General features: G+C 45.3%; 1 protein-coding gene across 2 annotated transcripts in view; it reads left to right on the forward strand.

The window, feature by feature from the left end:
- The first annotated feature begins 365 nt into the window (after positions 1-365).
- The window catches only part of DNAH5 (dynein axonemal heavy chain 5), a 165,418-nt gene continuing 142,799 nt past the window's right edge, over positions 366-22,984 (forward strand). Inside the window, exons 1-5 of one of the 2 annotated variants that reach the window (XM_083747096.1) lie at positions 366-572; positions 16,614-16,748; positions 18,978-19,062; positions 19,850-20,007; positions 20,238-20,459. In XM_083747096.1, coding sequence (XP_083603222.1) covers positions 441-572; positions 16,614-16,748; positions 18,978-19,062; positions 19,850-20,007; positions 20,238-20,459 — 732 coding nt within the window. In that variant the 5' untranslated portion in view covers positions 366-440. Of the gene's footprint in view, positions 573-12,770; positions 13,083-16,613; positions 16,749-18,977; positions 19,063-19,849; positions 20,008-20,237; positions 20,460-22,984 lie in introns of those variants that run through there. The other variant, XM_083747097.1, reaches the window with a different exon arrangement.

The raw sequence follows: 22,984 nt of genomic DNA on the forward strand, positions 1-22,984 counted from the left end.
AAAACACATGGATGCACTTGGTAGAACAGGCCATTTTCCAGGCTGTATGTTCTCCAGCAACCTGATGGGGAGAGAAAAGCTCAGAGGGATAAGAAGGGGTAATAAGAAATCGAGAAAGGTTGCATGTTTTTGTTGGGGTGTGTGTGTGCAAGGAGCATTTAAAAAAGAAGGTTGCACTTGATAGGCCTTTTTTGAGGATTCCCTAGGAATGCTTCTGGAAGGGGCACCTCAGAGGCAGGCCAAGAAAAGCGGGCTGGGGAAGAAGCAAAAAAGAGCAGCAGCAGCAGCAGCCTTGCAAAGTGTCTGAGGATTCAAGGCTCACCATGGAAACAGCAGCGGCAGCAAACACGTCCGGGTAGCGGGCGCTTCAGCCAAGTGGGCAGCGGCAGGAGGCGCTTTGCGCTCTCTCTCTCTCTCTCCCTCTCTCTCCAAGGCCGGAGATGGAGAAGGGGGAAGGGGGTCGCCAAGCGTCGGCCGCCGCCGCCACCGCCGCGAGCAAGTTGGGCTCCCAAGCGCAGCATCCCAGACCGACTCAGCCCATCGCGCCGATGGAGAACATCAAAGAGATGCAGGTGAGAATCTTCGCGCTGGTCCTTCCTTGCTCTCCGGGATGCTTTTGCTGCGCGAAGGAGACCCTTCCAGGGGGACCCTGGAGACGCAGGGGCGGGGAAGCTGCTTCTGCGCCCGGATCTCCTAGCCGAGTTTGTTCCGGGGTCTTTAACAAAGCTTCAAAAAGAGGGGGTTTCTGAGGATACAGCTCCCTCCTCCCGGGTGGCAATCTGAACCTGTGGACGTGTAGGGTAGGGATTTCTTCTTGTTATTAGAACTGGGAAAGAGGTTTTTTTTTAATTTTTATTTTTGCAGCTGCTTGACATTCCAGGGCGCCAGAATCTGCACCCGCAGAAACTCGTTCTCCCCATACCTCTTCGGAGTTGGTGCTGTTTTGCTGCGCGAGAACAAACTTTGCCTCGCTGCGAAATATACTCACAAGGAAGGAGGTGGGGGGCTGGAGAGAGGGAACTTAGAAAACAACATGCAAAGAAAGAAACGGGCATTTGAGAAGGTGGTTGAAGAATATTGACTGCCTTCGGGCAATGTCAGGTGGGGAAGAGTCCCATATGCTGCATTGCACACAATCTGCCCAGAAACGTGTAAGGAGAGGCTCTTACCTGTTTTGAGCGCAAGAGCACCTTGAAATTTGATCACTCTATTTCCCTGAGGGTGTTTACCTCTGCTGTGTGCCATATCTTTCCTAACTGCTTGTAGGAACTTTGGGGAGTTAGTGTATTCATTTCTGTATCTAACCTTTCTTCTAGCTTAAAGGTAAAGGGAGCCCTGACTATTAGGTCCAGTCGTGGCTGACTCTGGGGTTGCGGCACTCATCTCGCTTTATTGGCTGAGGGAGCCGGCGTACAGCTTCCGGGTCATGTGGCCAGCATGACTAAGCCACCTCTGGCAAACCAGAGCAGCGCATGGAAATGCCGTTTACCTTCCCCCTGGAGCGGTACCTATTTATCTACTTGCACTGGTGTGCTTTTGAACTGCTAGATTGGCAGGAGCAGGGGCCGAGCAATGGGAGCCCACCCCGTTGCGGGGATTCGAACCGCCGACCTTCTGATCGGAAAGCCCAAGGCTCAGTGGTTTAACCCACAGCGCCACCCACGTCCTAGTTTCTAGTTTAGGGTTTCCCAAACTTATGTCTCCAGCTGTTTTTGGACATCGCCCCTGACCCCTGGTCATGCTAGCTAGAGATTATGAGAGTTATAGTCCCAAAAAGGAGCTGGCGACCCAAGTTTGGGAAACCCTGTTAGCTCAAGACAGCGGCCCTGACTCTCTCCCTCCACCCCACATCACAATAATCTTTTGAGTTAGGTCAAGCTGAGAATGAGTGAGTGACTAGATCAAGGGCCCCAGATTGCCTCAAGACTGCCAAGTATTTTGTGGAAAGGACTGAAGCCCATGCCAGAAGTTTAGATTTGTGCACTAACAGTTATGGAATAAAGTGCTTTGTTGCCCTAGTGCAAGTTAAAACCAGAACCACACACACAACATGGACTTTTTGCAGTTAGGAAAGTAACGGGGAAATGTACTGAAAAGTGTGGAATGAACAAATTATTTGTGGAAGGATGTGTAAACACCCTGCAATTTAAACAGGATGAATGCACATTGTTATATGATTACCCCACAAACAAAATAAATGTACAGTAAAGACCAGATGTAGTCTAACCACTGCATAAGCTTGGTGCAAACAAATCAGGATTAATGCTCAGTAAGTTGGTCATCTGAAGGAACTCCCATTGATTGCTGCTGTGGCTCAGTGGTAAGGCAATTGTTCTGTGGTGTTTGCCTCGTGGGTTTCAAGCCCTAAAGGACCTCGTCTTTGCCAATTGGATAGCTCAGCTGCTCAGAGCATGAAGCTGATAATGCCAAGGTTGCAGGTTCAATTTCCGTATGGACAGCTGCATATTCCTGCATTGCAGGGGGTTCGACTAGATCATCCTCAGAGTTCCCTTCCAACTCTACAATTCTCTGATTCTGTGACTGATTAGGGTTTGAATCTGGCACTCTCCAACCCTGTTCCAATAACCTGACCACTCTACTGGCTCTAATTTTTAAGCAGTGCTTGGTTTTTAAAATGAGAGGCGCTATCTCTTAAACTTGCTTGCAAAGAATACTTTGGGATTTGAAAGCCCCCTCTCACAAATCCATTTGACGGAGGTTGTCTGTGGTTACTTAAAAGCAGAAGAACCACGAATTATTTTTTGAAAAAAACCAGATGTCTATAGTTGAGCTGTGTACTATCCCTAGTCTTCTTCTTCTTCTTTGGCTATCACTCATAGCCGAGTAAGATTGTCTTCCATAAACACGGTTTTAACAATGAGTCCGTAAGTGACTGTGGAGGCCAATTCTGGATCAACACATCCTTCCACAGTGGGGACATAGGTTCCCGGGAGGGAGTTGATCACGGTGTGGATTTGCCAAGTGTGCTTTCCTCATTTCTCCCTTGTGTTCTGAGTTCGAGTGTCTTCAAACTCCATGACACCTTTGGTAAAGGCTGTTCTCCAACTATCCCTAGTACATCATTCTGGATATTGGGACAGAGCTGGTGGTTTCCAATCTCCTTTGCCAATTTTCTGACTAGCAACCCTTTTCTGCCAAGGGGACTGCTAGATGTTGCCAAATACCTCTGAATATGTGTGCACATAATTTACTTTCGAGAACAGCTTCTTGCTCATTTAAGAGCCCGCTTTCTTTGGCCCTGACCCAGCTATTGTAAGGACGATGTAATTTAGATGTGAACTGCTCTGGTTAAAAGGGATCAAGCAGACACAATAGTTACCGTAGATGATGAATCCAGAGCTTCTAATGTTAGAAGATCTGGGCATGCAGATGGTAAACTGTGGCATGCTCTCTCTCCCTCTGTCTCTCCCTCCCTCCCCCTCCCTCCCCCCCCCTCACATGCTTATGTGCCAGAGGTGGGAAAAGGGGATGCTGCTATTGTGTGGCGGCTGGAGTGTTGGATTCTTGGTGATGAAACTTGCTGGGTGCAAAGCCAGCTCGTATCCGTTAGCCCAGGGGTAGGCAACCAAAGGCCGGTGGGCTGGATGAGGCCCAATCGCCTTCTCAATCCGGTCCGCGAATAAGTATTCTACATGAGTAGAATGTGTCCATTTATTTAAAATGCGTTTCTGGGTTATTTGTGAGGCCTGCCTGGTGTTTTTACATGAGTAGAATGTGTGCTTTTTTATTTAAAATGCATCTCTGGGTTATTTGTGGGGCATAGGAATTCGTTCATTCCTCCCCCCCCCAAAAAAAATATAGTCTGGCCCACCACATGGTCTGAGGGACGGTAGACCAGCCCATGGATGAAAAAGGTTGCTGACCCCTGCGTTAGCCCAAGCTATCGGAGAAAATTATTGCCGAGTTCCCTGGAGGAAGGGCCGGCAGGTTAACAAGTCTGGTTAATAGTTGACAAAGCAAAATGATCTTTGAGCCTCGGGCCTCTCTTGCACTGTTTATGCAAAGATTCAGCCACCTGTAATGTGAAGGAGCATTTTGGCCAAATAAGTTTTACACCCACACAAGTGGCATATGCAACAAAATATTTGAGTGCTTCTGTTTAGTGTTTTAGGCTGCACATACCTGGATAATGTCCCATTACAATCAATAGGGCTTACCTCAGAGGAGACATGTATTTGTTGTTGTTGTTTAGTCGTTTAGTCGTGTCCGACTCTTCGTGACCTCATGGACCAGAGCACACCAGGCACTCCTGCCTTCCACTGCCTCCCGCAGTTTGGTCAAACTCATGCTGGTAGCTTTGAGAACACTGTCCAGCCATCTCATCCTCTGTTGTCCCCTTCTCCTTGTGCCCTCCATCTTTCCCAACATCAGGGTCTTTTCCAGGGAGTCTTCTCTTCTCATGAGGTTTCCAAAGTATTGGAGCCTCAGCTTCACGATCTGTCCTTCCAGTGAGCACTCAGAGCTGATTTCCTTCAGAATGGATAGGTTTGATCTTCTTGCAGTCCATAGTCTCCTCCACCACCATAATTCAAAAGCATCCATTCTTCGGCGATCAGCCTTCTTTATGGTTCAGCTCTCACTTCCATACATCACTACTGGGAAAACCATAGCTTTAACTATACGGAGCTTTGTTAGCAAGGTGATGTCTATGCTTTTTAAGATGCTGTCTGGGTTTGTCATTGCTTTCCTCCCAAGAAGCAGGCGTCTTTTAATTTCATGACTGCTGTCACCATCTGCAGTGATCATGGAGCCCAATAAAGTAAAATCTCTCACTGCCTCCATTTCTTCCCCTTCTATTTGCCAGGAGGTGATGGGACCAGTGGCCATGTATAGGACTGCACTATCAACTAGGGATGTCCCCTCATACAACTTTGTGCCCACTTCCCCATCTGATTTTCTATTCCCACCTCATCAATACTCTGTGGGAACTGAGCACATACAGTTCTCTCTGTGTTTTTTTTTTGAGGGGGGGGCTGCTTCCCTCATTAGGGATTTTCCCTTTCCAATTTTAGTTTATTTCCAGCAACATTGAGGTTTCCTTACACCTACTGCTACCTCTTCTGTCACAGGCCTCAGTGCTACAATTGCAATACGATGCAGATGAAACAATAGGGCCATTGAGGGGAAGGAGGAATTTAAACTTAAGTGTACAAATGTTGAGTGTGGAAATATGTTAAGAAAGCCTTGTCTGAGCTGTAAGGAATTAATATGGGTTTTGGTTGGTCAAATACTCCAAGGATAAGGTACTGCTCCACCCTAAGATTTGATCCTCAAACTTGAGCATAGGATGGGCAGTACAGATAGCAAAACCAGAAAAAATGGGTGACTCAAAAGCAGGTCTCTGTGCTGCAGTGGTAGTGCGTTGCCTCGACAATACAGGCTAAAAGTGAGGTGGCTTTTTGTGGTTTCTGAGGTCAAAGTGTCAGTTTGCATTTCTTAGTGCAGAAAGTATTGATCTGATGTGTAGAGATCTTTCCTGTTCTAATTAATTCAAGAGGGTTCTGGAAGCTTCTCTTTGTGAAAGAAACTTGATGTTGTTTGGGTTATTCCTTCAGAGAAGCTGAGTACAGCTGGTTTAAACTGGTTCTCTTATCTCTTTCTGTGAAGGTCATGCTGATTATAAAAGTAGGGCCAGAAGGAGCTTTCTCTTTCTAACTCTTTTCCTTCTGGTGTGGCATTCTATACATAGTATGCTATAGTGTTAAGATTTAGACTTACTGTAAGTTACTGTAAGTTTAAGTCTGCTGCAACTGGATTTCTTATGGACAGTGCCAATCCTGTATTAGATTTGTGACCATTATGCTCATTTGCCTTCAGTAGTGGTAAAGCTCTGCTGGATGAAATATTAATTGCCTCTGGTCTTTTTTGGGGGGAATCATGCTTATTATATATTGGAATCTACTCTGGATCAATATTGAGTAGATTTCCATTACACGAAGTCCTATAATTCCAAAAGGAAGAGAGTAAAATTGCACTTATGGTGGTTTGAAGATTATGGGGGTGCCACATGACTTGGGATGCTGAAGTGTTGGCATCTAGTTGGCTACTGTGAGAAGAGGATGTTGCCGAACTACAACCCCCATCATCTTTGGCCATTGGCCATGCTTGCAGGGGCTGATGGGAGTTGTAGTTCAGCATATATTTAGTCCTTGCTGTAGTTTGGAATGAGAACCAAGACCTCACTGAGGTGTTTTCTTGGCTCCCATGCAATTGACTATGGGAGCAGGATAGTCATTAGGTGAGATTGGTTATGAACCTACCACCTTCTAAGGGCTCCGAGTGGGTCAGCAATTTGCTAATTATTCTAGCTGAAGGTTTCCTGTCCTTGGTCACTGAAACAAAACAAGACGCTTTGGCAAACCTTTTTTCAGTTGCTGCTATAATGTAAGTCACAGGAGCCACATGTCCATTCTGCTGGAGAGAGAGGCTTGGAAGAGAGATCTCTACTTCTCGCATAGCAGACTTAAACACACGGGTGATTGCAGCAAGCACATTAAAACTTGGTTAGATTCGCATCTGCCCTCACCCACCTTTAAACAAAAGTTTGCCATGAAATACTTAGGCTAGAATAAATCACAGATGCTTTGCTTTTTAAATAAGTGAGGCTTTTTTAAATTTTAACTCAGGGCTTCCAGAAGTTTTATCAAACAATCTGCATCCCTTGGCAGTAAAACAAAGTAGAAGAAGAAAGGTTCCAAACAACTTAAAAAATAAGTGCTTAATTTCCTTACAAAAAGGATTGTGCAATCTTTCGGTTAGCAAAGGTGCAGGCTATAAAATCTCATTTTGTAGAGATTCATTTCACTTACAGGGAGCCACGGCTGCATGGCTCCTTTACTTGTTCCAGGAAACACACAGAGAAAGAGACTGAGAAGGGCTGGGGATCAGAGGATGTTGAGAGCCTGCTAAGCCTCACCCACTCTAGTAATTTCAGCTCAGGGCTCATTAACCCTTTCATGCACGCAAGTGTGATTCAGTACCTGTATATTACAACACACTCACCATGGGGAAGACGTTGGTTCAAAGCACTGCATTATCTTGTCTGAGTTGCAAAAGCTGCCCAGGGGTCTCTCACAGGGGAGTGATTCCATGGTGGTCAAAAGGTACCTGAACTGGGTCTAAGGAGTTAAAAACAAACGCTTTAAGGAAAATGGGTTTTGAGGAGAGATCTGAAGGACAAAAAAAGGTGCCAGTCAGGCCATTGAGCTGCCTTGCAATGCATTAAGTTAAAGTGGATCCTCAGGTTATGTTACCTTTGGGTAACATAACTTTCGGGTTGCAAACGCGGCAAACCCGGAAGTGTATACTTCCGGGTTTCATCGTGCACGCATGTGCAGAAACGCTCTATTGCGCCGTGTGTGTGCGCAGAAGTGGCACCTCTAGATGTGGAGGGTCCACTGTATTTTCTTTCTTCCCTGAGCAAGTTCTACTGCACTTAACGAGTGAGCCCAGAAATAGTCTCCCAAGAAATCCAACTCTCCCCCGCCCCAGTTTGTTGAGCGCTTCTTCATACAAGACCACCTGCCCTCTTAAATTTAGAGTTGCATCTGGCAATATGGCCATGAAACTCTAGTTGTCGACAGCCTCTAATTAAAAGCCACCCTTGTTAGCTAATGTCGGTCAATTGCTCACAAAAAAAGAAAGCAGAGTGCAAATCAATTTCATTATCAGGTCTGCTGGTGGCAACCTGCATTTTGCACTACCATAAACCAGGGTGCATGTATTATTATCTCTTACTGGCATTCACTTTCATGACACAGAGGTCTGTTGAGCTCTGAAGTACCCCCTGTTTCCCCAGTTAACTGTGATCCCTTTTCGATGTGCTAGCTTCCAGCCTGTAAAAGTCTATCCTGTATTTGATCTATTCCACATTATTTCCAGGTGCCAGTGGAGAAATGTCTGTTAAATAGTGGAAGGCTGGGTAGTTCAGTTTGTTAGAGCGTAGTGCTGATAACTCCAAGGTTGCAGGTTCAATCCCCGTATGGGACAGCTGCAGAATCCTGCATTGCGGGGGTTGGACTAGATGATCCACAGGGTACCTCCCAACTCTACAATTCTATGAAATATAAGACCACTGGTATAAGTAGGAGTGGAATGGGGAGGACCTCTTGCAGATCCTGTCGATCCTGTGGCTTCACTTTTTTCCTCCTTGAAACTGCATTTCTTCTTTTTAAAATATGGGAGCTTTTTATTTCTGAGAAAGCTCAGATCAGCTCCAGTACAAACCACGGATGAAACAGCTATGAATCTGTGCTGGGTTCAGCCCAGAAACTGATATTCAGTCCCATGGCTGAACCTTGGAACATATGAAATAATTAATGAAACAGTCATTCTGTATCAGTTGCACTGGTTGCCTGACTGCTTGTGAGCTCAATTTAAAAGGCCAATGTTGGCCTTTTAAAGCCCCAGATAGTTTGCAAGGAGCTTGTCTGAAGTGCCACTTGCCTCCATGTGAACCTGCCTGGGGCTTATGATCCACTGCAGAGGGCTTGCTTGCAAGCCACCAGCAGACACAATCAGATTGGCAGGCACGAGAGACAGGGCCTTTTCAGTGATGGCACCATTGATGTGGATCTGCCAGCCATAGAGTTGGAGGGAGGCACATTTGTCTCCTTGTTTTCTTTTAGGTGGGCCTTCCAGACCCCTCAAGTGTCCCTATTTTCCAGGGACAGTTCCGAATTTACAGAAGCCATCCTGGTTTATGATTTTATCCTGGAATGTTTCGCTTTTTCTTAGGACGTCCCTATCTTCATCGGAGAGATGTTGGAGGGTATGGTAGGATGTCCCTATTTTCATCAGAGAAACGTTGGAGGGTGGGGAATAGGATTTTACTATTTTCATCGGAGTAACCCAGTATCGCCTGAGCTCTGCGATTGCAGCTTTCTCCTGATTGAAGTGCAGAGTATTTGAGGACCAGGACACTCACAGGGAAATCAGTATGCTTGTTTACAAAGCTATCATACTACCAATCTTACTGTACGCTTGTGAAACATGGACAACTTATAAACATCATCTCCAGCTCCTCAAAAGATTCCATCAACGGTGTCTCTGAAAAATGTTACACATCACTTGGGAAGACAGGTGAACTAATGCCAGTGTACTGGAAAAAGCAAAGATCACCATTGTCAAAGCGATGACTCTTCAACATCAACTTCGTTGGACTGGTCATGTTGTTTGGATGCCTGATGATCATTTTCCAAAGCAACTATTCTATTCCAAACTTAAAAATGGAAAGCTTAATGCTGGTGGTCAACAAAAGAGGTTTAAAGACTCTCCCAAGGCAAATCTTTAAAAATGTAGCATAAATACCGACAACTGGGAAACACTGGCCTGTGAGTGCTCCAATTGGAGAACAGTCTTTACCAAAGGTTTCTTGGGTTTTGAAGATGCTCAAACTCAAGACGAAAGGGAAAAACATGTTAAGAGGAAGGCGCATTTGGCAAACCCTCACTTTGATGCGGGTGGCGCTGTGCGTTAAACCACAGAGCCTAAGAATTGCTGATCAGAAGGTCGGCGGTTCAAATCCCTGCAATGGGGTGAGCTCCCGTTGCTCAGTCCCTGCTCCTACCAACCTAGCAGTTCGAAAACACGTCAAAGTGCAAGTAGATAAATAGGTACCACTCCAGCAGGAAGGTAAACGGCGTTTCCGTGCGCTGCTCTGGTTCGCCAGAAGCGGCTTATTCATGCTGGCCACATGACCCAGAAACTGTACCCCGGCTCCCTCGGCTAATAAAGCGAGATGAGTGCCACAACCCCAGAGTCATCCGCGACTGGACCTAATGGTCATGGGTCCCTTTACCTTTACACCTTGATTAACTCTTGCCCAGAAACCTATGCCCCCACTGTGGAAGGACGTGTGGATGCAGAATGAATGAATGAATCTTTATTTGCATCAGCCATTGGCCATAGCAATAAAAAAATATGATGCGTAAAGAATAGAAATACAGATAAAAAGGTCAATTATATAAAATACATTTTAGGGTTTTGGATCCAGAATTAGCCTCCACAGTCACTTACGGACTCACTGTTAAGACCATGTTCATGGAATGTAATCTTACTTGGCTACGAGTGATTGCCAAAGATGAAAAAGAAGAATGGCTTTCAAGGCATTAAATTTCAATTTGCCTTTAGTTAAGGAAGGTAGGCTGGATGTTTAAGCCCTTGCACAGGGCTTCTGCTGACAGGACTTATTAGCTGAATCCCACCCTAAAGAAATAATCAATAAGTACTCTTAAATCCTGTCATAAATGTTATCAAACGTCCACACTCAGCATGTCCACAATCCTTTTCACCTCCTTGAATCTTGCCCATTGTTGAAATCTCCCACGACATCCTTGCAACTGAACATATATAAGTTCAATTAGAGAGAGAGAAGGAGGCCACAATTTTTATTACTCAGCAAGCAAATGGCCCTCAGTGCAATTCTTCTGCTCGGAATCATATAGGAGTTGAGAGACGATGCTGAAAACCAGCAGGAACATAAACTGGAGTCAAAGTCAGGGAAGGATTAATAGTAGTAGACCCAGGACATCTGGGTTTGAACCCACACTCAGCCACAAAGCTTACTAGGTGACATCGAGCCAGCCACCAATTCTTGGTCTAACCTACCTCACAGAGTTTTTGTGAGGGTGAGGGGTGGGAGATAGCTCTGAGCTCCTTGAGACAAGAGTGTGATGAATCTAGATATCTAGATCAATTAATTAACCAGAGAGTGTGATTTGATTTCCAGTCTTAAAGAAGAAGAATCCATATGCTCTCCCAGTTATAATGAGGGAGAGATTCTAAACTGGGCATAAATTGGGAGTTTGATGCATCTTGTCCCTAGAGAAAGATCAGGACTACCATGGTATGATGTTGTTTACACCCAGCCTGCTATTTCAACTTACCTATTCTATATGCCCAGGCGCAAAAATTCTGAATGTTTCACCACATATCTGGGCGCAAGGATTTTTTCTTGTGTGGGCACAGTCTTGTTGACTTTCATGGAAAGCTTAAGCTGTAATCTTCATGTCACAAAGGAATATTAAATCATTTTCTTAAACTGTGTGTGAGTTGTTTCTTTATACTGCAGCTTACATAATACAATATATTTGCCACTGGGGGGCACCACAGTATTGCTTTTCTGCATTTTGCAGGGCAAGAGAAACTCACCCCTTTTCAAGTGCCTTCTCATAGCCTTATAGGTGGCATCCTGCTGGCTGTGTGTTTTAAAGCGAAAGCTGGTTTTAGCTGCAATGAGCTGTTCGTCCTGGCACAATATTATCACAGCACTGCACAGCATGAACCAATTTAATTTTATATCCAAACTTAAGGGCTATTGGCTCTCTCTTTTCCATGTTTGCAAAACTAGTCTCTGAACACGGGAAACGTAGAATTCGTCCCCCCAAAATGCATCAAGGCCATTCGCTTCTCTGACACTGATCAGTTAAGCTGGCTTGATGGCACATGACATTGATAAACCTTACGACAGCTCAGGGAACAAACCTGTCAATGTTTCATGTCCATCGCCCATGAGGATAGAGAGTTGTAAGTTTGGCTGGTATTTAAACTTCACACAGTCACTAGGAATGGGAATAGCTTTGTGAGGCAGGCTGAAGTCCCAGGACGTGGGGATATTTGCATTTGCATTTTGTATTTTTATGCTGTGAACCGCCCTGAGATACAAATTAACTAACTGACTAACTAACTAACTAACTAACTAACTAACTAACGGGTCAGGGAGGCATCTGGCCAGAGATGAGATGATGCAGGGTAAGCAACAGACAGAGAAATGAGAATCTGAGGGAAGAAACCATCTTGAGAAAAGGAATAACAACAACAACAACAACAACAACAACAACAACAACAATTTACTTATTTATACCCCACCCATCTGGCTGGGTTTCCCCAGCCACTCTGGGCGGCTTTCAACAGAATGTTAAAATACAATAATCTATTAAACATTAAAAGCTTCCCTAAACAGGGCTGCCTTCAGATGTCTTCTAAAAGTCTGGTAGTTGTTGTTCTCTTTGACATCTGGTGGGAGGGCGTTCCACAGGGCGGGTGCCACTACAGAGAAGGCCCTCTGCCTGGTTCCCTGTAACTTGGCTTCTCGCAGTGAGGGAACCGCCAGAAGACCCTCAGCACTGGACCTCAGTGTCTGGGCAGAATGATGGGGGTGGAGATGCTCCTTCAGGTATACTGGGCTGAGGCCATTTAGGGCTTTAAAGGTCAGCACCAACACTTTGAATTGTGCTCGAAGTGGAGATAGCCTTCCCTAGAGATTCCATGTATTGAACAAGGGACTTACTTTAGGCAAAGCAGAGACTCTAAGACTGAGTAATGCCCCTAAAAAAAGAAAGACTGAACTATTCCTTGATTAAAAACAACTATCTACCACATTTCACCATATTAGATTTCAGGGCAGTGCAGATCAAGATGGCCAGAGATCGTAGTAATGCTCATGGAGCTCTGAGTCAGAGACTGGGCTTCTGTTTGTGGCTGTATTAATTAAATCCAGTGTAAGGTCTGACATCTTTTGACAGCCATTCACCTGTCTTGCCTCACAGAGCACAAGAAAGAAAGAAAGAAAGAAAGAAAGAAAGAAAGAAAGAAAGAGAAGGGAAAGTGTTTGCCCAAGATCCATAGAGCAAACAAGACCAAAGATGAAGTGTGGTTAGAAAAGAGAGGACTGGAAGAGGGACAGCTAAGATTGATATGCAAATTTGGTGGTGTAGTTTCAGAAGTCAACACTACCATAACAACACCACACCTACGTTGGGCTTGTCTCAGCAGCTCAAACTCCTGAGTTCTAGAGCAACGTTTGGCTTCTGTAGGTAGGCCAGGCTCTGTTCACAATCTGTTTTAGCTGTGAACATTGGCCACATTCCAGAATCTAAACCAATTTTGAAGGCACCTAATCTTAGCCAGAGATCCTCGTGCCCCAAAAGTTTCGACTAAGGGACTTGGAGCAACAAAGCAAATGTTGGCTTCCGATTAACTGTTAGTGAACTTTAGCTAGCAAAATGTTCAGAAGTGGGAAGAGACAACTTTGGAAACAAAGCATCAGCAGAGTTTTGAAGGTAAGCGCCAGAGACCCTCGCTGTTTTGCAGATGGGAATTGCATACCAGCCGATTCTAGTTGTGCAATACAAGTGGATTCAGTGCTCTTGGGCAACAAACCTACTTCCCTCCCTGAATCCTTTGCAGTAAGGAAAGTGAGGGGGAAATGTGCTGAAAAGTACAGGAGAGCAAATGGGAACGAATGCTCAATAATCAGCATTTAATGTAATGATTGATTGACGTATGGTGGTGGGGAAGAATGAGTTGATTTTCTTTTGCTTCATTGTGACTCAGGTTTTAAATTTTTTTTTAAAGGTGAAATTTATACTTTTAAGCTCATTTTCATATTGAATTATTTTGCTTCCTGATCTTCAGAGGATGCTTGGATTTAGTCCTTTACTATGGATTTTCCTTGCATTTTTTTTGCAGATGATTTTTATGTGGCCATGTTTATTTTGATGCTCTATTTAGTTAAGTTTTATAGAACGTAGAAATTCTCTCTTTTTTGTTTTGGTATTTGCTATTTATTTAAGGTATTTAAGACCTATGTTGTAAACCACTTAAGAGTTTTGTTTAACTACGAGCGGTATATAAATGGTCCAAATAAAAATAATTATTGAAGAAAATATGTGCTAAATCAGAGCAAATGTCAATATGCAGAAAACCCAGCTGGTGTTTGCTCCAATTCAGCAGTAAAGATTGGGTTTTCCTGGGGGAAAGCACAGGTCTGGATGAGCTGCAAGTGGAAGTATAGGCATGTGATTTTGTTCCCTATTCTTCAAAAACCAGTAGCTGGGGTGGGGGATGGGCATCGCAAAAGGTAGGGATGCTCTTTTGGGCCTCTTAGTTCTAAATCCCCCCCTCTACATCCAGAATCCAAAAGGATACCCTTCCACACCCCAAAACAACCATTTTATTGATTCAAAACGATAAAGATGATAAATGATTGCACACACAGAGAAAGCACAGGATTGCTTAGAACCTTCTTGTTATAACATGAGGTAAAAAGTTCCTGGAGAACAGATAAATGGTTGTTTTCTTGCGTGAAGCTTCTTCTCTTTCTCTTATTTATTTTTTAAAATCCTTTTCCATTTGGAGAAGAGTGACAGATCATTATTAGTGCATAATTTATTATTATTACCTCATGAATTAAACTTCCGCCCATTATGGGCTCTGATGATTTATGTATTTTGAATGGGAAAATTCCCGCCGTAAAGACCGCCGCGTCTTCTAGAAGGTCTTTAGATATGGAATGACGGCTTGTTTTCAGATACTTAACGTAGATGATGGAGTGAGCTGTGTATATTGGAATCCTTATAATACCGTATCTTGTGATTCATGAGCTGATATTGCAGTCTTATTTATTTCATGATGGATTGCTTTTTGTCTCAGTACCTTCATTGGCGAGTTGCAGCCCCCCCTCCTTTTGTTATAAGCGAAATAGGTCTATTAGCTATGGTAACTAAATGTAAACCCAAAAACCACAGAGAATTTTGTTGTTTTCATGTTGCTGATTGTGGGCTTTGTCAGGATTCCTGCCAGCCACTGAAGGGAACAGTATGTTAGTTCTTAAATGTGATATCCTTTCTCATGTTTTTTTGAATGCAAAGACACCCCCCTGCGTCACCCCTATTGGCTTTCTGAAGCTTGGACCACGACCGAAAACGATAGCCTGAGACTAGAAACTGGCACAACACCCCCTCTGTAATGTTTTGTTTGTGGCAGCTTGGGTAACCTGTTGCTTAGCAGCTCTGGCAGCTGCTGCTGCTATTGTCAAACGGTCGAAGGCAATTTGCTGCCCGGGTGAAATGAGATCTCTCCATCTTTCAGGTTGCTTTTATCAAATGATTGGCTTTTGTTTTCCAACCCCATGGCGAGGACGTTTTCAGGAAGTCAAATGATGCATGGCTCATTTGGGCGACAATCGAAAGCCCGCTTAGATCTCATTTTGAGAAGCAGGCGTTTTGGAATCGGTTGGAAATAAACGAAGAAATCATTCTGTCCGCTCAGCTGTCAGGAAAACAGTGCCTAACCAATCCCTTCCTGTGGGTACATGGCAAAGCCTATGTAGCCCTCCAGATGTATAGAATTGTAGGGTTGGAAGAGGGTCATTGAGTCCAGCCCCCTACAATGCAGGAATCCTGCCCACAGCTGTCCCTGGGTGGGCTCGAACCACCAACCTTCTGGTTAACAGCCGGACACACTGATTCATTGCAGCATGAGGTAGTTGGACTACAACTCACATCACCTCTGACCATTGGCCATACTGGCTGGGGCTGATGAAATTTGCAGAGGCCGAGCTAGCTGCTCAAGCACCTGGTGCGGTGCACATGCTGTGCACCTGGGGGTGGGGCTATCCTCCTGCAGACCCCCCCCCTTCCTCCGCCACTGGGGATTTGGAGTCCATCTGCATTCCTAACTCCCTTGACAGCTTCAGAGTCCAATTCTATACATGATGTGATGACGATGATGATTAATTGAGTTTATATACCGCCCTATACCCGGAGGTCTCAGGGCGGTTCACAGAAAAGATCACAACATATATAATCAGAATAAAAACAGCAACCTAATAACATCCGCCCCCGAAAAAAGCCACATTTTAAAAGGGTATAGATCAACCAAAGTCCTGGTTAAAAAGGAACATTTTTGCCTGGCACCTAAAGGTGTATAATGAAGGCGCCAGGCGAACGTCCCTGGAGAGAGCATTTCACAGATGGGGGCCACTGCAGAAAAGGCCCGTTCTCGTGTTGCCACCCTCCGGACCTCTCAAAGAGGAGGCACATGAAGAAGGGCCTCAGAAGATGATCTCAGGTTCTGGGTAGGTTCATATGGAAAGAGACGGTCCTTGCGGTCCTAAGCTATTTAAGGCTTTATAGGTCAAAACCAGCACTTTGAATTGGGCCCGGAAACTAATTGGTAGCCAGTGCAGTCGTACCAGGATCGGTGTAATATGCTCAAACCGTCTTGCTCCGGTGAGCAACTTGGTTGCTGAATTCTGCACTAGCTGAAGTTTCCGAACCATCTTCAGAGGCAGCCTTTCATATAATGTGTTAAGAGTTGGGTGAACATATCAGACGACACAGCGATTCTTCAAACAGCTCTTGTTTATTCACAGAACAGAACAGAACAGAACAGAACAGAACAGAACTGAAGGGTTCAGCCAGCCTGCTTATATAGAGCTCCACTACAATGCAACAGTAACCACTTTCTGTAACTGTCCAATCACTGAACGTCACTTTCAATCCTTTATTTACATATGTGGACCTGAGTGAAAACTATCCACAGTATCCCCCTGCTTGCTCAGGGTGAGAACTTCAGTACATAACATAACACATTTATACTTGGGGGAAAGTTCCCGTTGAATGAATCCAAAGGAACTTACATATGACTGCAGCCCTACCCAGTGAACAGTGAGATTTCCCCCTCCTCCAAGAATATCACATGGAGTTTTTGCTTTTTCAAGCATCGGGAATTTTTGAGCTTCTAATGCAGGGCCTGGAAAGAAACGCTAAGTTCCCTCTAAGGTACTAATGGGAATTTTGTCCTTCCAGCAAAAGCTGAAGGAGGAAAAAGAGGCCAAGCGTGCTCACCTGGATGGCAGGCATGATTATATCCTGTCGATTGTTGCTTCCTGCGTGGATTTAGAGAAGGCTGAAGTGGAAGATGCAATCCTTGAAGGAAATCAGGTAGGCTAATGGATGTAGTAGCTTCAGAAGGCAGAAACCTGCTGGGAGCGGAACGGATTTAATGCCATGTTGATTGTGGATGCATTTAAGAACATGCAAGTTGGCGTGCGCCAAATGTTCACTCGCTTCACTGTAAATGGAGCAAAATGGTTTTCGAAAAATCCCTTCAGATGTTTTGTACGCCAGTTTATTGCTTTTGCTGATGCTTTAGCATTCCTCCTCTCCTCCTGCTCAGTTCTGGGTCATCTTCCTGGAAACAGATGATCCTAGTGAGTCAGGAACATAATTTAAAATATTTATAGATCACCCTTCATCCTATTAGGATTCCAGGACGGCAGTTTATGCCTCGGTACAAATCACATTGTGAGTGTGAGGATGTCACAAAGCTACAGAGCCGTTTCCAAGAGGGATGGCTCGCTGTAGCCAGGCGGACACCTTGGCTACCCGAGGCCAACTGAGGCTCCTTGGGGCTGTGGCTTTGTTATATTTAAGGGGAGTTTGGATTAATACTCTTCTGCACCACTCTCAAAAATCCATAATTTCTAAGGTGCCAGTTGAGGTTGAGAGGTTGTCAAGCGAGCCCAAGTCATCCACAGGGCAGGAAGGAACTGGAGGCATGAAATGGCAATTAGCTTTTTATTAGCAGAAAATAACACAGCAGAGTCCTCCGGCTTGTATTAATTTAACTGGGACATTGCTAAAATTGACCACTAACCCTACCCTTCCCTCTCTAGCCCCTCATTTTGGATTCCTCCTGAGCAGACGAAGGCTGTGTTGAGTTCGGTGGGCTCTCCCTGTGGGACTGTCTGGCAAGAGAGCCAGCAGGACTGGGGCTGCCCTGGTGTTGTGTAGCAAGGGCAACGTCTGACTGCTCTCTGTCTGAGTCGCCACTCACACTGTGACTTTCAGCCTCTAATCCTGTCCTGGAAGGCCCTCCTCCTGACACCCTCGATTGCTCAAACCTTCTGCTTCTAGCACACCCCAGACTGCTCCTCAGAGTTCCACCACCATGATCTGGGGTCCAAGTCGCCATCTTGGGCAGGTGGCTCCCACCGCTCTTCCTCATCCAGCCAGTCTCTGACATCCTATCAACCCATGTAGCTCAGTGAGGGCCTTACCCAAGGGTGAGTGGGAAGCCTGGGTGTCAAAACAGTCCCAAACCCTTGTGGGCAAGGCCTTTTTAAGGTAGCCTTTCTCAAACTGTGGGTCCCCAGATGTTGTTGAACTACAACTCCCAACACCCCTAGCTAGCAAGGCCAGAGCTCAGGGATGATGGGAGTTGCAGTCCAACAGCATCTGGGGACCCACAGAACCACTGTTTTAAGGTCTTCTTCTCCTTGTGAGATCCTGTGGTACGATTCCTTCCCATGAGAGCACACAAGAGCACAGGGAAGTGCAACTCAGACCTCCCCAATTATTTCCTGGTCACACACCATCGGGCAACATTGACCCGTGCGCAGTTAGTTGTGCCTGGAATGAGCTTAAAACTTCAGCAGGCTCAACTACACTATCAGGGCTTGTTCACACAGGGGTGGAGGAAGGGGTGTGTGGTGGGGGCAGTCCGCCCTGGGTGTCACCATTGAGGGGGGTGACAAAATGCCGGGCGGCAGTCACTGCAGGGCTTGCAGTGTGCCCGAGCCGCTTGGGAGCTGCAGGCCCACTGCCTCAAACGGTCCGCCTGCCACCTGTAGGGTGGCTGAGTGGGAGGAGCCAGGCAGACGCCTCAGAGGCCCTGCGGAACATCCTTCCCTGGCTTGCCCCACCCCATGGGCAGCTGGCTGCAACCCTGTGCACAGGGCACGTGTGCCACCCCAGGCGCCTGATCAGCTTGCTCCATGGCTGTGTCCACACTAACCCTTTCTTTGCTCTTTCTCACCTCGTAGCTTTCCCTGTGAAGCTGCTCTTTAAAGCTCAATCGGAGGAAACGGCAATTTGTGGGAAACATGATGCTTGCTCCGATGAAGCACTAAAGAGTGGGTTTTCGGGGAGAAAGCTCTGGTGCAAATAAAATAAAATGCAATGCTTGGGCACAGAGCTTTTAAGCACAGACCCAGGCCCCCAAGGTGTTGAAAGCATGTGCAGGTTGTTGAAAGACCTGATTTCCATACTCTTTGCAAGTGTATGCAAATATTCTGGCACATGGACATAGCAAGGCACTGATATACATAGCAAGGCACTGATATACATTTAACTTTAAACTGTTAACTACAAATGGTGAACTTTTAACAGATAGAGCGTATTGATAAATTCTTCATTGCTGGTGGCTTTCGTCACGTCATGTTCTACTATCAAGAGATGGAAGCAACGGAAACAGGTAGGGAAAGTATTGCCCATACTTATTTGGCAGTCAAAGATACAACCCATCAGCTCTTTACACACACAGGATGTGCTCTTTAAAAGGTTATTTTATTTTTTTGAAATCATTTTTATTTGATTTTACAAATATAAATATAAATTTACAACAATCCAAATGCATATCCATATCTAGAGATTGCTCTGAATCTCGAGACTTCCCCCCCATCTCCTTCATGGAACTCTGGGCTGCTTCCAACAAAACACTAAAATACAATAACCTATTAAACATTAAAAGCTTCCCTAAACAGGGCTGCCTTCAGATGTCTTCTAAAAGTCTGGTAGTTGTTGTTCTCTTTGACATCTGGTGGGAGGGTATTCCACAGGGTGGGTGCCACTACCGAGAAGGCCTTCTGCCTGGTTCCCTGCAACTTGGCTTCTTGCAGCGAGGGAACCGCCAGAAGGCCCTCAGTGCTGGACCTCAGTGTCCAGGCAGAATGATGGAGGTGGAGACGCTCCTTCAGGTATACTGGACCGAGGCCGTTTAGGGCTTTAATGGTCAGCACCAACACTTTGAATTGTGCTCGGAAACGTACTGGGAGCCAGTGTAGGTTTTTCAGGACCAGTGTTATATGGTCTTGGTGACCACTCCCAGTCACCAGTCTAGCTGCTGCATTCTGGATTAGTTGTTGTTTCTGGGTCACCTTCAAAGGTAGCCCCACATAGAGCGCATTGCAGTAGTCCAAGCAGGAGATAACCATAGTGTTCAGTTGGCTGCACTGATACTGTCCCCCCCCCAAATGTTCCAGGACATGGAGGCTCTACGGCAGCTATCCCTCACTCGGCTAAGAGCAAAGGGCCTAAATTATTTGTGACGGAAGGCAAGGATGTCGCTTTAACTGGCATATGCGTTTTCTTCATCAGAACTAACCCATCCAAACCAATCACTGTGGAAAATATTAATCGAGTGAGTATGTCCCGCTTTTTAGTCGCATTCATGAGCACTTCGGATTGCATGTAGGGGAACTGCCCTGTGTCCATCTCGAGTTTGATTTGCACTTTGCCATTTATCAAGCAAAACAGACTGGGATTGCATGCATGATCTCCTCATTCAAGGCTCTAGTCCTCAGTGTTCTTTTCAGTAGTATAATAAGCCCCAAGCTAACAATGTGATGTGTTGATTTGTTCTGTTGCCAGGAAGTTGCTTTCAACATGATGGATACAGCTCACGGGGGTTTACTGAACAGTGTCCAGCAGTTGCTGTCTGATATCTTCATCCCAGCTCTGAAGACAATGAACTATGGCTGGGGAGAGTCGAGTGGACCACAGAAAGGGGCTAACATCAAGCAGGACTTCATTGCTTCTCTAGAGGGATTTGTTAGTGTTCTTTCCGGGGCTCAGCAGAGCCTGATGGAGAAGGTAGTCTTTCTTCTTTTTGTATTAGAAGAATATTAGCTGAGCAAGGTGCATAGGTATTTATGCGCCCCCTCGCCCAGCTTCTCCGGAGTTTTGGGTTGGGTTGCCATCAGTATGCTGATGACACCCAACTCTATCTGTTGATGGATGGCCATCCTGACTTGGCCCCAGACACACTGATCAGATGTTTGGAAGCTGTAGCTGGATGGTTATGTTGAGGCATCTAATCATAAGCCTGCATTTTTTATCAGAGCTTATATATTTTGATCAGGGCCTGAATCTTAAAATGAGCTTAAAGATTTTTAAATGTTTCATGCCAGGCAGAAGACTAAAAAACCTTGGCAAAATGTTTTTCCTCCTAAGACAAGGGGGCCCCCTGATTTATAACAGAAAACAATTCTCAAAGTCATAAAAAGGGAATTACAGGCTGAGAGCGAGGACACTGACCTTGCATGTTACAGAAGATAAAAAAAGCAGAGATAAACAAATTAAGGGTTGGTAAATAGTAAAATAACACCATGTGCCTCCCAGTAAAATGAGCCATATCTTCTTCCTAAGGTTAAAAAGGCCAAGAGCAGTGAAAAAGGCAACTGGCTTGGCTGGAGAAGAAGAAGCTTCTTTCTATTTTTATTTTGAGGCTGGAAACTGTTCCTTCCTTTTCACTTTGAGAAGGTTTAATTCTTTTAAAAGGCTACCTATGATAATGTATGAAATGTATTAGCTTAAATGTAATTATGCAAAGGATTTAAGAAATGCTAGATTCTTATTTCATAGAGTCATATTGCAATAGGAGACCAGAGGGGCAAATGAGCCCAGCCTCCTGCCAGACAGGAGACGCCATCGAGCACTCCTGATATATAGTTGTCAGGCCTTTTTGTTTAGAAACCTTCAAATGAAGGAGATCTTTCAATGTTGATGTGAACTAAAGATCCTTGAAGATAAAAATTTAAGATTAACCATCTGTTTTGGAAGGCAATAGGGCAAGGAGGGCAAGAGGTGAGCTGGTAATTAAGATTCCTTGTTGAGACACATGTAAGATATATTACTACTTATTTGTCATTTATAGATAGAAGAATATATAGCTCTTTGTGTCCCATAAAAGGACAGAAGGAAATGGGTGTATCTTTTGTGATTGGTTCTAGCAAACAGCCAATAGGAATTTCAACCAGGCTGATTGGACAGAGGCAGCCAAAGGAGGAGCAAGGGGGCTGGATTAAGGAAATATAAGTGCTGGCCAGAATGGCAGGAGGCCAGGCCAGAGCTTGGTAACCATATACCACTGTGTCTCTCATTTATTTGTCTGACAAATAAATTACTATTTTAATTTCTCTATTGCTGCGTTGAATATTTCATTCCAGCTAAGCGTTAACCACAAGCAGGGTGCTACAATGTGGGAGCCGGTTGAAGTTAAATCCTTCGAAGACAGAGGTCCTTTCGCTGGGACGGGAAGATATGGGAATGAGGGGGCAACTCCCATCTCTTACGGGGGCGCAATTAGTGCCAGCACTGTCCGTTAAGAGTTTGGGTGTAATCTTTGACACCTCCCTCTCCATGGAGGCGCAGATTGCAGCTATAACAAAGGCAGCATTTTTTCATCTCCGCCAAGCTAAGCAGTTGGCTCCTTACCTCTCTCGCCCTGACCTAGCCACTGTGATCCACGCGATGGTCACCTCCAGACTGGATTATTGTAACTCGCTCTACGTGGGGCTGCCCTTGAGACTGACCCAGAAACTCCAGCAGGTGCAGAATGCCGCAGCGAGACTCCTTACGGGGTCCTCGCTGCGAGATCACATTCACCCGGTGCTATACCAGCTGCACTGGCTCCCATAGGAGTACAGGATCAGGTTTAAGGTGCTGGTTTTAACCTTTAAAGCCCTATATGGCCTAGGCCCCTCGTACCTACGGGACCGCCTCTCCTGTTATGTCCCACAGAGGAACTTACGGTCTTCAAACAAAAACATCTTGGAGGTCCCAGGCCACAGAGAGTTTAGGCTGGCCTCAACCAGAGTCAGGGCTTTTTCGGCTGTGGCTCCGATCTTGTGGAATGCTCCGCCACAAGAGATTAGGGCCCTGTGGGACTTGACTTGACATCTTTCCACAGGGCCTGCAAGACAAAGCTGTTCCGCCAAGCCTTTGGCCAGGGCACAGCCTGACCCCCTCCTTTGGCAATCTTCACAGAACTCTAGCCCATTGGTTGCCATCAATTTGATTCGAAGTAAATTTTTAATGAAATGATTTTAGAATGTTGTATTATTTTATTGTTAGCCGTCCTGAGACCGGCCTCGGCTGGGGAGGGCGGGATATAGATAACAAAATTATTTATTATTATTATTAAAACAGGACATAGTTGTGAAGTATGCACCAATGGTATTGTACTCTTTGAATTAAGTAATGGACAAGCTCCCACGGTTTCTTGAGTGTCCATTCCCAGCATTTACTGGGAGCATCATTTGAAAATTATATGCTAAGAATGTCAGAACAGCCCTGTGGCATCAGACTAAAGGCGTGTTTGGCCTACATCCTGTTTC

This window comes from Podarcis gaigeae (genome assembly GCF_964106915.1).
Source record: "Podarcis gaigeae genome assembly, chromosome: 7".
In the NCBI taxonomy this organism is placed as follows: domain Eukaryota; kingdom Metazoa; phylum Chordata; class Lepidosauria; order Squamata; family Lacertidae; genus Podarcis; species Podarcis gaigeae.